The sequence below is a fragment of the Calonectris borealis genome, chromosome 1 (genome assembly GCF_964195595.1).
Source record: "Calonectris borealis chromosome 1, bCalBor7.hap1.2, whole genome shotgun sequence".
Classification (NCBI taxonomy): Eukaryota; Metazoa; Chordata; class Aves; order Procellariiformes; family Procellariidae; genus Calonectris; species Calonectris borealis.
Window position 1 is genome coordinate 155,476,863 of NC_134312.1, and position 14,441 is coordinate 155,491,303.

General features: G+C 36.4%; 1 protein-coding gene across 1 annotated transcript in view; it reads right to left on the bottom strand.

Annotated features, from left to right (window-relative positions):
* MYO16 (myosin XVI) overlaps positions 1 to 14,441 on the bottom strand; it is a 304,717-nt gene that overhangs the window by 85,803 nt on the left and 204,473 nt on the right. Inside the window, exons 22-24 of the mRNA XM_075137449.1 lie at positions 13,658 to 13,858; positions 4,175 to 4,250; positions 1,575 to 1,750 (exon numbers count right to left, since the gene is read on the bottom strand). Coding sequence (XP_074993550.1) covers positions 1,575 to 1,750; positions 4,175 to 4,250; positions 13,658 to 13,858 — 453 coding nt within the window. The remainder of the gene's footprint in view (positions 1 to 1,574; positions 1,751 to 4,174; positions 4,251 to 13,657; positions 13,859 to 14,441) is intronic.

Sequence of the window (14,441 nt, forward strand, 5' to 3'; positions counted from 1 at the left end):
GTTCTGCAAAGCAGCACAGTACCTTGCTTAAATTAGGCCAACTTAGTATCTACAAACTAAGTGGTGTTCTGTCTCACCTGTGCAGCTCTTCTCAAAGCCTACCTTTGAGAAGCCAAGCCATCCTTGTCTCTGTGGGCAGATGAAGGATGAAGTTCTTCCCACCTTCCATCTAATACCTAAAAGTTTAGAGCATTCTCACTGAATCTGGAATTTCTGGCTTAATTTATCACGCTTCCCAGAGGAATTTGAATATGTCTTCTAAGAGAGTAACTCCAGTTTAAAAGCTATTCTGGACTGGTCAAAAACCTCATAGTTTCAGAGATCCCAGCTGTGTGGTGTTTTCCCCTGGCTTGATTAGGCTTCTAACTTAGACGTGCTTTTCATACTTCCTTCCATGTATGGGACTAGGATCTTTTTCACTGCCTTAGGAAGCTTCCTCTAGGAAGCTGTTACTATAGTGGAAAGGCACCTAAAGGCACCTTGTGATGCCTCAGCTGTTTGCTAAATATAGCCTTAAACCAACACCATTTACTTCAACTTAAGTTTTTCCACTGAGATTACTGACAAGAACAGTAGACAGGAATTATGCTACTATCAGCAGGGGAGCTATAAGGAAAATCCCATTGCTATTCTATGGATGTACTTGCATAAAGCCTTCCACAATGACACATGAGAGCAGGCTCCTTAATCCCATGACAGAATCAATTTTATGCAGCTGTAAGTCAAAAATAGTCATAAGATTCAAGAAGCCTGGTGAGGCAGCTGATGTATTGTGAGAACTGCTTGCTTCTTTTCTAGAAGAAGGAGGAATTCCAAAACTCTTTCAAGAATGGACTCAGCAAATCATGTTATTTCTCGTCAAAAGAAAGATGTTCCATGTGACATGAACAATTAATTTTCTGATAACCTCCCAAGTATCCACCCCCCCACCCCTTTTTGTTTTCTTTTTTAAACTTTTTTGGCTGACTTAGCTAGCAGAAAAAGAGACAAGTTCAGAAATGGGGAGAGTTTGATTTGATTTCAAATTTCTCAAATTGAGAAAATTCACATGCAAATGACCATTTAAAATAACAATGTTTTCCAAAATGTACAGGGTTGATCTTCATACAAAACCACACAAACTATCTTTTGCAAACCAGAAATCTTCTCAGGTTAACACAATAAAGACACTGAGGTTTTATGTTTGTGCTTCCTATGTCTTAATTTACTTAACTATTCATCATAAAGTCAGCCAAGGAGACAAAACTAAGAAATGTTCCTATATAGCCAAAAATCAGTAATATTGCATCCACTGCTAAGCCCTGAAACCACAAAATCATGGAATGATTCAGGCTTGAAGGCACCTTATCATTTGGCCCAACCTCCTGCTCAGAGAGTCCAAGAAAGAGCGTCTTGAACCAGCATTATTAGTGTTAGTAAATTATAACCTGTTAGTTCTCACTATTCCTTTAGTGTTGATATTAACTACTAGGTTGTTTTAATAGTTTAATGACTACAGAGAATGAAGCAGAGAAGAAGGAGCTTTGAGAAAAATTTTCAAGGAGCAAAGAGCAGAAAGAATCCTAAATTCTTACCTTGCTGAGCTCAATATATTTCTTTGCTTCTCCACTTGCACAGGCTACTGACGGTTTTTTACTCAGCAAAGCTGCTTTACACCCTTTGATTTTAAGGGAATGATATGGAGGAACAAGTGATCCAGTTTGTGTCAGCTTGGACTGGAACAATTGATTGATGACTACATTTTCACTGGCTGGGAAAAAAAGAAGAAATTAATGCATGAAGATAAAATACAGGTTAGAAAATTATATATATCGTATTTGGAAGTAAAAAGACATACAGTAGGAGATACAATTAAATAAGTAAACTTAAAACAAGTGGACAAACGAATAAACTATTATATTATGTTAGTTATCAAAGAACATTCAATATCTAAGGATGTCAGTCACCAGTAACACTACTTTTAAACACAATATGGGAAGGGATGAAAATAAAAAAGGCAAGGTGAAGGACAGAACTGTACTAAGCTGGGTTCACATTTCTCTACATCAAGACTACACTTCCAAACATTTACAGAAAAAATACAATGCCATACATATGTTTGATGCAGTGGTGATAATTAGTACAAAACAAATCACTTCCAAGAGGTGTTTTTAAAAATAAATACCTGAATTTTAAGACAGATAGGATACTTTATACTAATGTCAGTCAAATTATCCTTTATGAGATAATGGTCATGTGCTCTTTAAGATGAACATGGTAATTACATGCTGTTTGTACTGCCACAGCACCGACAAGTATTAAAAACCTGTTGTGTGACACATCCTTAACCATCCTTAATTTTTATTGCTTTTTTTTAAGAACTAACAAACTGGCGTTATGATCATACCCATCATGTGAATAAAACAAACAAAAAACCAGAAATATGAATGGGATAAGCATTATAAATAATGTCATTAAATTTATATATTTAGTAGATGCTTAAATGCAATAGATGTGTTTCACTTTTTCTGTGGAGATTACTATTCCTTACTTAACAGGAATAATAAAATTATGAGGAAGATAGTGAAGCGGATACTTGAAACAAGTTCAGCACAATCAGCGAACATAGTAAACCTCCATATTTTTAGATTATGAATAAGAGCAATAAGTAGCATTAGGAAAGGCATAAAATTATGTTCTTCAAATTAAAACAGATAAAACTTATGTCAATAGTCTCTCCTGATTTATTTGTCGGACACGTATGTTCCACATTCTTACACATATACGTAAATTACTTTAATGTTGTTAGCATATTTAAAAGTTTTGATTAAGGAAACTAAATTCAATGAAATTCAAAGGAAGCGTGCACTTAGGGTATACGTCTACATAACTTATGAAATTGACCCTAAAGGAAATATGTCACTGACAATTAGGTTTTAAGCCTAAGTCGCTTAAAAAAGAAGGAACATAGCCCTTAAATGACTTACATGCTTGTAAATATTCTGCCTTCGGAATTATTTCATTAATTATAATTGTTATTATTATGACTTCTTAATTATATATACACTCACTCTCAGCATATCAAACATTTTATATCAAATCCAATCCTCCGTTCTTCCCCTTTAACAGTTGCATAGCTGGTTACACAAATAGCAATGAAAGTGCAAAAGGAGACTATGTGAGAGGATGGAAGAACGTTCTGCCTTGTAGAACATACTGGAAGTTGCCATACCTTCTTATACTCTTTGGCAGATTATCATGTAAATTCCAAGTAGTGAGAACTGGAATGTCTCTAAAACTATAATCAATAGGATTATATTCAAGATCAATTCTTCCATTTCTTTCTTCATCCTTAATGTACACTGTTTGCCTTTAAAATGCATCAGTTATTTTACTAGGGAGTTCAGCTAATTTCACAATAAAATTGCCAAAAAACAATACATTGTAACAGCAGGGCTGATTTGGAAGACAAATATGACCTCCAAAAGACCTCTACTTCTATGGAAAGAAATATCAGTATATAATATATTAAGTGAAAGACTCTGCAGTAGTTGGAGAAAAGACAAAAAACATCTTGGGATACACTGACATTTCCCTGAGGAAAATGTTTTGTTTTTCTTCACAGAAAGGGCAAATGATAGAGGTTTTTGATAATCTAATTATGAATCATTAATTAATAAACTGGGATGCATTATTATTAGGCATAGTTACATAATATGCACATGGAAAGATATTTAATTTTGTATTTCAATGGACATTTGTATCTATTCACTGAAAAACATAAGAACGCCCACAAGTTCCTGCTTTTAGAAAGGTACTCAAGCAGTGAAGCACATCCCACTGCAGTCTCTATGATTTTGGGAGCCTTATTTCCTTTCCCTATTTTCTGGGGTTTATTTTTGTTTTAATTAATACTCAATGATTTCTTTAAGTCATACTCATCTATCACACTATACCTTCTTGTTCTTTACATCACATCACATGACGAAGATGCTTTATGTTCATGAATTCTAAAAGCTTTCTAAATTAGAGCAAATTTCAAATAATGTGTACGTATTTCAAAAAAATGAGGGTGATTTTTTTTTTACTGGGAATAAAAAATATATACATTTCTCTTAAAACTAAAATGAAAATTAAAGACGTCATAATGTCTTGATTTCTAACAACAACAGCAACTACAAAACCATTTACTTACTTTTCATTACAAATACGAGATTTTGTGAAAGGGAATCTTTATTTTTTTCTATCGCACCAGCAATTTCGTAAGTAACCTATAATAAAATATTGTGACATCATTAGTAATGACCAATGCATCTTTTAAAAATCTTATAGCAGTAGAAACGAAGCTATGTTTTTTTCCACTCAACAGTTAAAGGCTGGCACCAGGTAGTGTCTTTTGTTCCTTTCTTAGTGCAACAATACTAACCAGAAGAACTGGTTGTTGAACATTGTATGTCTCTGCAAGTACACAGAAATTTCATCAGACTGATTCTAAAACACTTCCACAATGCAAGACTTTGAATCAAAAGTGTAGTGTAGAGCAGAAGGCAGTGACCTATACATCACTTTCGCCGTAGGATGAGCGAGCGGCTCCCAGATCACAGATCTTGTCAACGGGAAACTGTCCACACTGACCATGACAAAACACTCATGGAGCTATCTGAGTTCCCAGCTCACACTCAAGACAAGTTCCGGCCATTTATATGTACTTTGGAGGCAAGTTCAGTCTATAGGTTATGTACAGATCCCATTTACCTTTCTAACAACTATGCACATAAGGATTTTGGATTGCCTTAGTTGCCTGATGTTGTAATTTCAAGAACAGACAGTTGGAGTGTCAGTCCATCTGTCATCTGACTGCAGATAAACTCTAACACATGGGGTGGGCACCCTGAGAAGTGGGCAAAACACAAGGTTCTAGCCAGAGTTCTTGAGGGTACATCCAAAATGAAGAAATATGACCACGTGGCTGTTTTAACGTTGAGACTCTATGCCAGGAGACACTGTATAGAAAAACAGCACTAAGACCAAAAAGCAGTCACTGAGCCCGGGTTTTTTTTAATTTTTAGGGGGATGGAAGACAAACGACTTAGTTAATTTACAGGCTTTAGATATAAACAGCTCTGGCTTGCACGGTAGCAGAACCAAAAGAGAATTTTTAAGTTTAAAAGGAAGAAAATTATAGTTCGTAGCACCTCCAGGATTAGGCAGACATTTAATGGGAACTTTTTAGAATACAGTTTGGTTTTATTTACCTTGGGACCATGTTTCCATCTAAAGCCTTTTTTAAGTTTTTTATTGGATCTATATCCTAAGCCCCTTAGATATTTGGGGAAATTTTATCCTTGTATATTTAATAAAGCTGTAAATATATAATTAAGATTAGTAACACTAATCAGTGCATTGATTTTGTTTTCCATTGAGTCATTTGACAATTATGTAATGCTATCTTACTCACGAAAGAGATTATATGACTTGGATGTGTATAATCTGTTATCGTTAGTGATTGTCAAATGATGTAATTCGTATGGCATCTGACATAGAAAAGGTATAACAATAGAATTACGTTCTTTTCCATGACAGATGCAATGTTATATAATTTTCTAATTGCATCTCCTAAGAACATACAACATAGTTAGCAAACTATTAGAATAATTTAAGTATACTATTAAATGCTTTTAGTGTACTTAAAGTAAATGTTCTACCATGCTGGTCCATAAAAGATAATTAACAGAACTTATTTGACAAATCCATAATGCCAGTTCCTAATTGAGTGTCTTAGGCCTTGACTAAATTAGAAGAAGAGAGTTAGTATTGGTGGGAAGAGTAGGTAAGTATAGCAGTGGGAGATACTATATTATGATTAAGTGCCTAGACTGAAACAGGGAGAAGTTTCAGTACTGGTGCTGGTATAATACATCACCAACTTCTAGAACTATATTCATAAGACATCTCTCATATCACATAAAATACATAAAAGTTAGCAGGATTCACTTTTATGAAGAAATTGCTAACTCTCTAACAGTTCTCCCATAGACTCAGTAAATTAATTCACTGCCTAAAGACATGAAAACCGATTCAATGAAATGGCACTCGAGGGTTCCGTATTCATTGTCAGTCCCACAAAAGAGAAACAGAAAGAAGTCCTCTTCAAGCTGGCAATTTTGTTAATTTAATCCTGCCCTCATCAGAGATGCCAACTTACATAGCACTTTGCCTAAAGCACATATATTTCCCCCAGTTTTCTTCCATTGGGTTTCTAAAGTAAACCTGGCCAAAACTCTGCACTGATTGGCACTCAAGCACAGTGGATAGTTATTCTGAGGAGACAAAAACCAAACAAATATCATATGATTAAGACAGGAAATGTGCACTGGCTTAGATCATGGTTCCAGTATTATAAAACATACTCCTTATTCTCACTTCTATTTATTGCAGCTGTTTGCTCTATCTTGCTTTACATGACAAACTTTTTGGGGTAGACAGTATGTAAACCTATGTGTCCGTGTTAACCAAAGGAAACAAGATCTTTAGATACTATCTGAACTAGCTGAACTGTTTTTATTAGAAAAGAAAATAGTGTGCAGTTCCACACTGCATTTTATTTCATTAAAACAGATTAAAACAAGAAAGGGATTGGATTTGCTTTCCTTCTTGACTTAAATTCAGAAAGGAAGAGAGCTTAATCTAAGCACAGTGGCAGTGGGGCAGGCCAAATGTTCATCTAGTCCTGGATATTTCGGGACAAATATTAAGGAATACTTCCACTCTGCCTCCCACCAGTTCCCCTCTCAGCTTCCAGGGCTCTGCCCATGAGGGAGCTCTTGACCTGCAGGCTGTATCTCCTTTGTGTTTAATACCTCTTGACTGACGTTTCCTCCTCGAGTCTCTGTTTCCAGAACTCATTAACATTTTCGGCATCTATAACACTCTTGGCAAGGAGTTTCACCAGTTACTAGCTATGCGAAAAAACACTTAATTTTATTTGTTTTGAACCTGTTTTCTAGTAATTTAAGTCGGCATAGCTGGTCTTAATATCACGAGAACCAGCAGATACAAATAAGAGGTAAAAAAACAACACCCAGAGAACAGGAGGCTTACACACCAAATGTGCACAGAGCTAACTTTGGGAACTGCACGTTCCTCTTCTCTTCTTACATACTCTTGCCTCTTCGGTTCATTAATTATCCTCACGCCACTCCATTGTACACCTTCTCTTCTGAACTGAAGTATCCCCCCTTATAACATCTGACTTTGATAAGGGACTTTATCTAAGTTTATTGGATTTCCCAATATACTTTATCAGCAGGGCCACCTTTACACATAATTTTCATCAATTCCTTCAAATATTCTTTTTTTGTAAATAGTTTTCATATCTTGTGATAGGCCAAAACCACTCATGGTTAATGGCAGATCCAGTGGGAACCCTAAAACAGGCTAGGAAAATGCCACCTGGAATGTTAAGGTTGATTTGGCTGCATTCACAGTTAAAACGGAAAATTTTACTATTTTAATAACAAAATGTAACTCAGAAACTCACAGTTTTGCATGTGTTGTTAAATTTAGTTAATAAGAAAATAATCAGTTCATATAGTTAAAAGAGAAATTTTTGAGAACATGTCCAAGGACAATTTCAGTGCACAGAGGGTCACTTGTAGTTAATTTTCTGCCAGTACTTAAATGTGAGTGATATCATTTAAATGCTTGAATGTGCCATTTTTTTTAGGATCACTGGACTTCTCAGCCTCCCAAAACAAGTCTTGTTAAGCAATGAGTGAAGTAAATAATTTTATATGGTCTGTAAAGTCTTATTCTAACACTGTGATAGAAACAGTAGCATATTGAAACCAGCAGATATTTAGAAACAAAATAGGAAGGTGGGGGAAAGTGTTCTATTATTTTCTCCTGTAAGTGAAAGTCCAAAATCAAGTCTACTTAGAGAAACAGAGAGAGAGAGAGAAAGGGAGAAAAAGCATGACTATCTTGTCTGCGTGAAAAAGAGAATCTTTGTCAAGTAACCTTTATAGGCCTTGCTATAGCTTAGACTAGACTGATTTGATTGTTACGTCTGGGGATTCAGCCTGGGGTAAAAATAGAGAAAATGAAAGCATCCTTATTGATTAATCCATCTCCTTTTGTCTTTTGATTTAGAGGTTCAGTTTCAGAGTCTGCCTGGGATATATAAGGCATTTCAGAGAAGACTGCCTTGGTGAAGGTGAGCTGACAGCTGAGAGGTATTTTTGAAATGCACATAGCTGAGAAATGGAACAGACATTGAACTGCACTTAAAGGACATTATATGCACTGGTTTATAGAGTAAAGAAGTTGGTCTTTCCGTCTGATCAGTTTATTACAGTACTATAAATCAAAACAGTGGCAAGGAAAACAGCGACAAAGGGCTTATCTGGTTTTTAAATTCAAGTATAAATTTAAACTGCAGAAAGCTTAAATTATGATGACCTATTATTCAGATTACATGAACAATGGGGCAAATAGCTCATTATCTCGAACACCGGTATGTTAAATACCACTATTAGGTATAGCTGTGTCTCTTGGCATTGTGCTAAGACAATATATTTCTGATTTACTTATTGATATGTTAATTTTTCCAGAAAATTAAAAAAAAGAACTTTGAGTACTCGAGAAAGTTCAGTGATGGAATGTTATTCTTCAAAGATCATGACTATGGGAACGGCTGACAGTTCAGAGATATAATTCATGTGAAGCCCTTTGTTATGTGAGAGCCTACAATGTAAATATTAATGTTATCAATAAAAGTACCTAGAAATTCAGTATTACACATTCTTAGCATAGTTTCAGCTGATGGTCAGATGCATTGATCAGCTGCACCCATAAAACACTTTGCTTCCGCAAGGCAAGCTTGCAGTGTGCAGCGTGGAACCAGCATGCCTCTCCTCTCCCGGTGCTGCCAGGCAGGCAGTCTCTGTGAGAAGCAGCTGAGAATATCCACATTCATGTTAGGCATCAGAAAGAAAGCAATGCCCCAGACAGGCAGAATTTTTCCAGAAGAGATCAGACTGCCAGTGTTCAGGGAAATGTGTTAAACAACCTTCAGATAAGGCTTTCCAGTAGGATTTTTTTTTAGTCATACAAAACCTAAATCATTCTTTTCTATGTTCTGCCTGAACAGAACAGATAAGCTTTTTGTCTTATAGCACTGAGATACCAGACATTAAATACCTCTTAGAAGAGACTCATAATGTGTCAAGGCATTGTAGGATTCTGTTCAGCTGCAAAATTAAAACTGGTAGATAAAGTAAAATACTTGATACGATAAAGTACTAATGTTCACAGTGGTCTTTGCTAAGCCACTATATGTGTTCATATAGTTAACAACTGTGTCATATTGCTCATGCAGAAAAAAGAGAGATGTAGTGTTATGCAGGCATAATAGTAAAATTCAAGACAAATGAAGAAAAAGTTGTTTTCCTTCTTCCACAGGATCATTCGGTCACATTTGTGTAATACAGTATTCTCTCTCAGCTTCCACTGAAAAATCTCACCCCTGTGTTGATTTCTTCCATGTGCAGAAGCTTACTTGTGCATATTGTTTTCCTCTTTTATTCCATTTTCTTCATTCCAAAAAAGTAAAGAAAATAAGAAAAAATCAAAGGTCTCTCAGAATGATATAATTCATACAGATCTTCTTAAAGTATTGCTTCCGTCAGAAAATCAAGCATGGATTTCAAATTCTTTGGGTTTTTTCCCTTACACGTTACTCTGACCCTCTTCTCATAGGCCTTCTTCATCTCACTTTGACCTCATGCTTTCTTTTTTTCACTTCTGACCCGTTATCTCTTCTCTTTTTCTCTCAGTATTGCTTTTTTTGGAATGGTCTAAGGCTCATTAGGCTTGGATCAATAATATGGCATGTGTAGTCCTAGGAAAACCTACTGAGCATAAAACATAAGGGAATGGGCGATACCTGACAATGCATGACTACAATCAATCAAAAAGACTTGAAGACTAGTGGAAGAAAAGATAATTTTCCTGTGAGTATCCTGACACAAAATGTTAAGGTATGAACATGTTAGAGGTCTTTAAAACTGCATGGACACATCTGTATTAGCTGTAATTCTCTCATAATATAAAGCTAGAGATATCAGTTTTGTTCACAAAAGGTTGTCTGTCAATCTCAGTTAAATATACAAAAGTAGGTCTCTTCAGTGAGGCAGTATTTTTAATAGCTGCATTTTCCAGTATAACTGCACTTATGAGTTGCTAAAATAGCTACTGTAAACACCTGAGTACAGATATGAACCCAATTCTTTCTGGATTTGGAGCTACATACATAAACTACTGATGAAAAGGAGCCCAAATTACAAGGGGCTTGAATTATGAGATTCATACCAGGGCCAACATAGAATATTAGCTTTTTGTTTCTCTAGATGACTCGGAGTAGCAGCTGTTTCACATTGGCTGTGAACTACATTGCAGTTGCAACTTTTGTTACCTAGAGAAATGAGGATGTCTGCTTTCACCTTCTAACACAGATCCTGCATTCAGTGTGACTTCCTCCACAAACACCAGCCTAGACACATCACCTGAATATAAATGATTAAGCCTAGCAGTGAAAAATTTCACGTTCAATTACCTGTCACATTGTACCGGTAATTCTTTTTCTACCCTCTGGGTCTGATTCATCTTTCAGTTATACTCAGGTAAATAATGAGAAGCTTTACCAAGTTAAAGGAGTTACAATCAGTGAAAAATTGTGGTAAGTGAGAACAAAATCAAGCCCCCTTGTTTTAAATTTGGGGATCTCTGAAGGTAACGACACAGAGAAAGATTGCTTTATAGACTCATTTAATTGATATCAGACTATAAAAATGGCTCTCAAAACCTGCCAAACTATACTGTTACTTTATAGATGAAATTCTTATTTTTGAGTGCCAATAAAACCTGATATATTTAAAAGCCTGATCCTTTAACAATTTTCATAACGCATAAATCACAAATGACTTCTATAAAAAGCTACTAAATGTAGTAATAGCCCAATCTAAAGAACAGCATCAGCAGTTTTAAAATTCCAGTTTTTCATATTCAACTTATCAACTTATGAAGACATACTAATCTCAGCATAAACTCAATTTGTGTCATTATTTAGTACAGTAATGCTATCATCAGATTTTATGTAAATACATATCATAAATCACTGGAAATTTCAATCTAAGATAGCTAGACAACAGTTCCATGAGATATCAAAAATGCAAGTGGCTTTAAGGATTTTGCTCAATCACTATTAAAGTAAGGAGAGTTAAGCACTTGCATGGGTACTTTTCTGGTTTGGCAGGGCCGAGCATTTTACTGTCATAAGGATGCAAAGAACAACCTGACTGCCTGGAATAGTTCCTTGGCCAATGTAAATCAAAGGATCTCCATTGACTTCAAAAGAATGTGTGAATTTACATGACCTGGAGAGCTGTCTATTTGTTCATACTTTTAGATTAAATGTCATTACTATTATTAGGAAAAGGTCAAACCAAGTGTCTATGTTACTAAAAAAAAAAATCTAAACAACCATGCAAGGCTAAAACACACGTTAATGAAAGTGTACTCCTTACCACTCACAGTTTAACTTTCAGACCTAGGCACCTGAAACTTTGATCTTAACAAATCTTCCTACTGAGTGCTTCTTCAGAGAATAAGACAAACATTTTTTTCATTTTGAAGAAATGTGCTTATTTTTCTGGTTGTGATTTTAATGCAGCCGCCTTGCTGCTGCTTCCATGTCAGCTTTTTGGTGTGTGGAATCTTTTAGAGCTATTGTGATAAATTTGTATAATCACAAACAGAACTCCAGGAAAAAATATTTACCTAACAAGTACAGAACAGATTTATAAATTAAATTAGACATCTGGAGTCCACGGTCAGTTCTTAACTATGTCACTTTAAGTGCTAATAAGTTTCACAAAATCTTCGTTGTGCTGTTATCTAACCACTGCATGCCCACATTCCTACTGAAAAGTCCCAATAGTGGAGGTATTCAAACCATTTAACTTTGACAAATAATTTTAGTCTAAGTAGAAGGCCTTAGGATGAAAGAAAAGCCTCCAGGGAGTTATTCAGAGTATTTAGGTTAGGAATTTAAGCACTGCCCAAATAGTCTTAATCTTTTCCATAATGACCACATTTCTATCATTGGGCAGGAACAAATTTGCCTGTGTCAGAACACTACTCAACACGTCCATCGACTTCATTTCCAAATGAGGAGCCACAAAATAGACCTTTCTCCATTTATATTGCTGTAAAGGACCCTGATCTGCTTAAAGAAGCCTAAGCGTGCACATTCCAACCTCTCATCTGTTCTGGAGAACTCAGGGCATATAATGTTACCTTGAGATACGACAGAGTCAGCAAGTCTTTTTTTGGTGACTTGGAGACAAGTCTTGAACACATCTCATAAGAGTACCCACTATCAATAGTTGACTGACTGGGTGTTCAACAGCATAAATCTGTTCCACCTGGAATATTCATCATAGCAGAACGTGTGTCATCCAGTGCCTTTAGCAGCATGGATTAGAGTTATTTTTCTGGTGTTCTTACCCTAGCAAGCACATAGAACTCCCTTCTGAATCCAAACTGATTTTTTTAGCAGCATACCAGCTAAATCCCCTGCATTTGCTACTCAGAAAACCATGTGAGGGAAGGTTGCTCTAATTATCTCTCACAATAAACAGCAGCAAAGCTATTACATTTGTTTTAGAATTGTAACAGGCGTTCTAATCAAAAGACTTTATCATAGCTGCCCAATTTCTTGATCATCAAACTCATCTCTTCTGTCTGTTGCTTAGGTAGAGAGAGGAGCGTCCAGGTATCAGTTTCTGGTTATACTGAAGCACCTGCAGTTTCCACATGTCTTCCATGGAGGATTCTGAAGTGATTAGGTACTGTCGTGGTTTAACCTGGCAGGCAGCCAAATACCACGCAGCTGCTCACTCACTCCCCCCACCCCCAGCGGGACGGGGAGAGAATCGGAAGGGTAAGAGTGAGAAAAACTCGTGGGTTGAGATAAAGACAGTTTAATAGAACAGGGAAAAAAAAGGGAAAATAGTAATGATAATGATAAAATATACAAAATGAGTGATGCACAATGCAATTGCTCACCACCCGCGCTGACCGATAACCAAGTAGCGATCGATACTTCCTGGATCACGCCTACCCTTCATACACTGAGCATGACGTCACATGGTATGGAATACCCCATTAGCCAGCTGGGCTGGCTGTCCTGATTATGTTCCCTCCCATCTTGTGTACCTAGCTCAGTCAGTAGGCACGGGAGCTGTCCTTGGACTAGGAGGGCACTTAGCAACAACTGAAAACATCAGTGTGTTATCAACATTCTCCTCATACTAAATCCAAAACACAGCACTAGGAAGAAATTTAACCCTATCCCAGCCGAAATCAGGACAGGTACGTATCACGTGCTGCCACAATTTAGGAGACACAATTAGGTAGCCCGAATCCTGCACAATATGATACAAACTACAGATTTTATACACTAGATATTGCATTGAGATTCTAAGCTGTCCTCTGAAAACTCATCACTAAAAAGTGAATTGTTATTTATAGCCACGAGTTGGAGAAGCCATGCAGAATTTTGTTTTGTTTACTCTTTTTCATTAACTGTGTGTAACCAATCATTCAAACAACTTACCCTCCCAGCATAATGCATAACAGTGAAGGTGGAGCCCTGATCCTTTGGGGCAAGGTTACCATTTCCGTCTTTTGTGGAGGAATATACTGTATTTGTGTCTGACGTATCCAGGTAAGACTGAATGCGTTTAGAAAGGCTTTGTTCCACTGACCAAATAGATTGGCTTTCTTCATCCAGCATCGACAAAAAGCCTGATGGTTTCTGAAACGAAAAATAGATTTTTCTCATTTTATACAGGAGCAATAGAATTTCAGTTGTTCCTTGTAGAGTAACACAGCTTGTAATTTAGTAAACAGAAACATATATCACCTCAAAGAAAAGGAAAAAATGGTTAAAATATTCTGCTAAGTCTCCAAGGCTATGCACATCAGATAATTCTGCAAGAAACATAGGGAGTAATATTTCAGTTGCCAAAAAATGGTAACTGTTGATGATCTTTTAGGAAACTGACTCGGCTACTTCCTTCTTAGAAGTTATACTCCAGAAACTAGCTTCACGCACAAAAGAAACTGTCAGGCTTACAACAGAGACTCGTTAGTCCTACAGCTGCATTAACGACATGGCATGATACACAGATGCTACATGTGAATCAGTACAGGCAAGGAGTTTCTGTTACACCTTCTTCAACCCTGGACTGTTAGAAAGCTCTGTTAGCCCTCGAGCTATGAGGGCAGTTGTAACAGCCCTCTCTATGGTCTCTTTGGACTCATAACCTTCTCTACAGATTCATAAATCAGAAAATGCAGGCAAAAGCTTGTATTAGTCTAACATGCAGATACTGTGT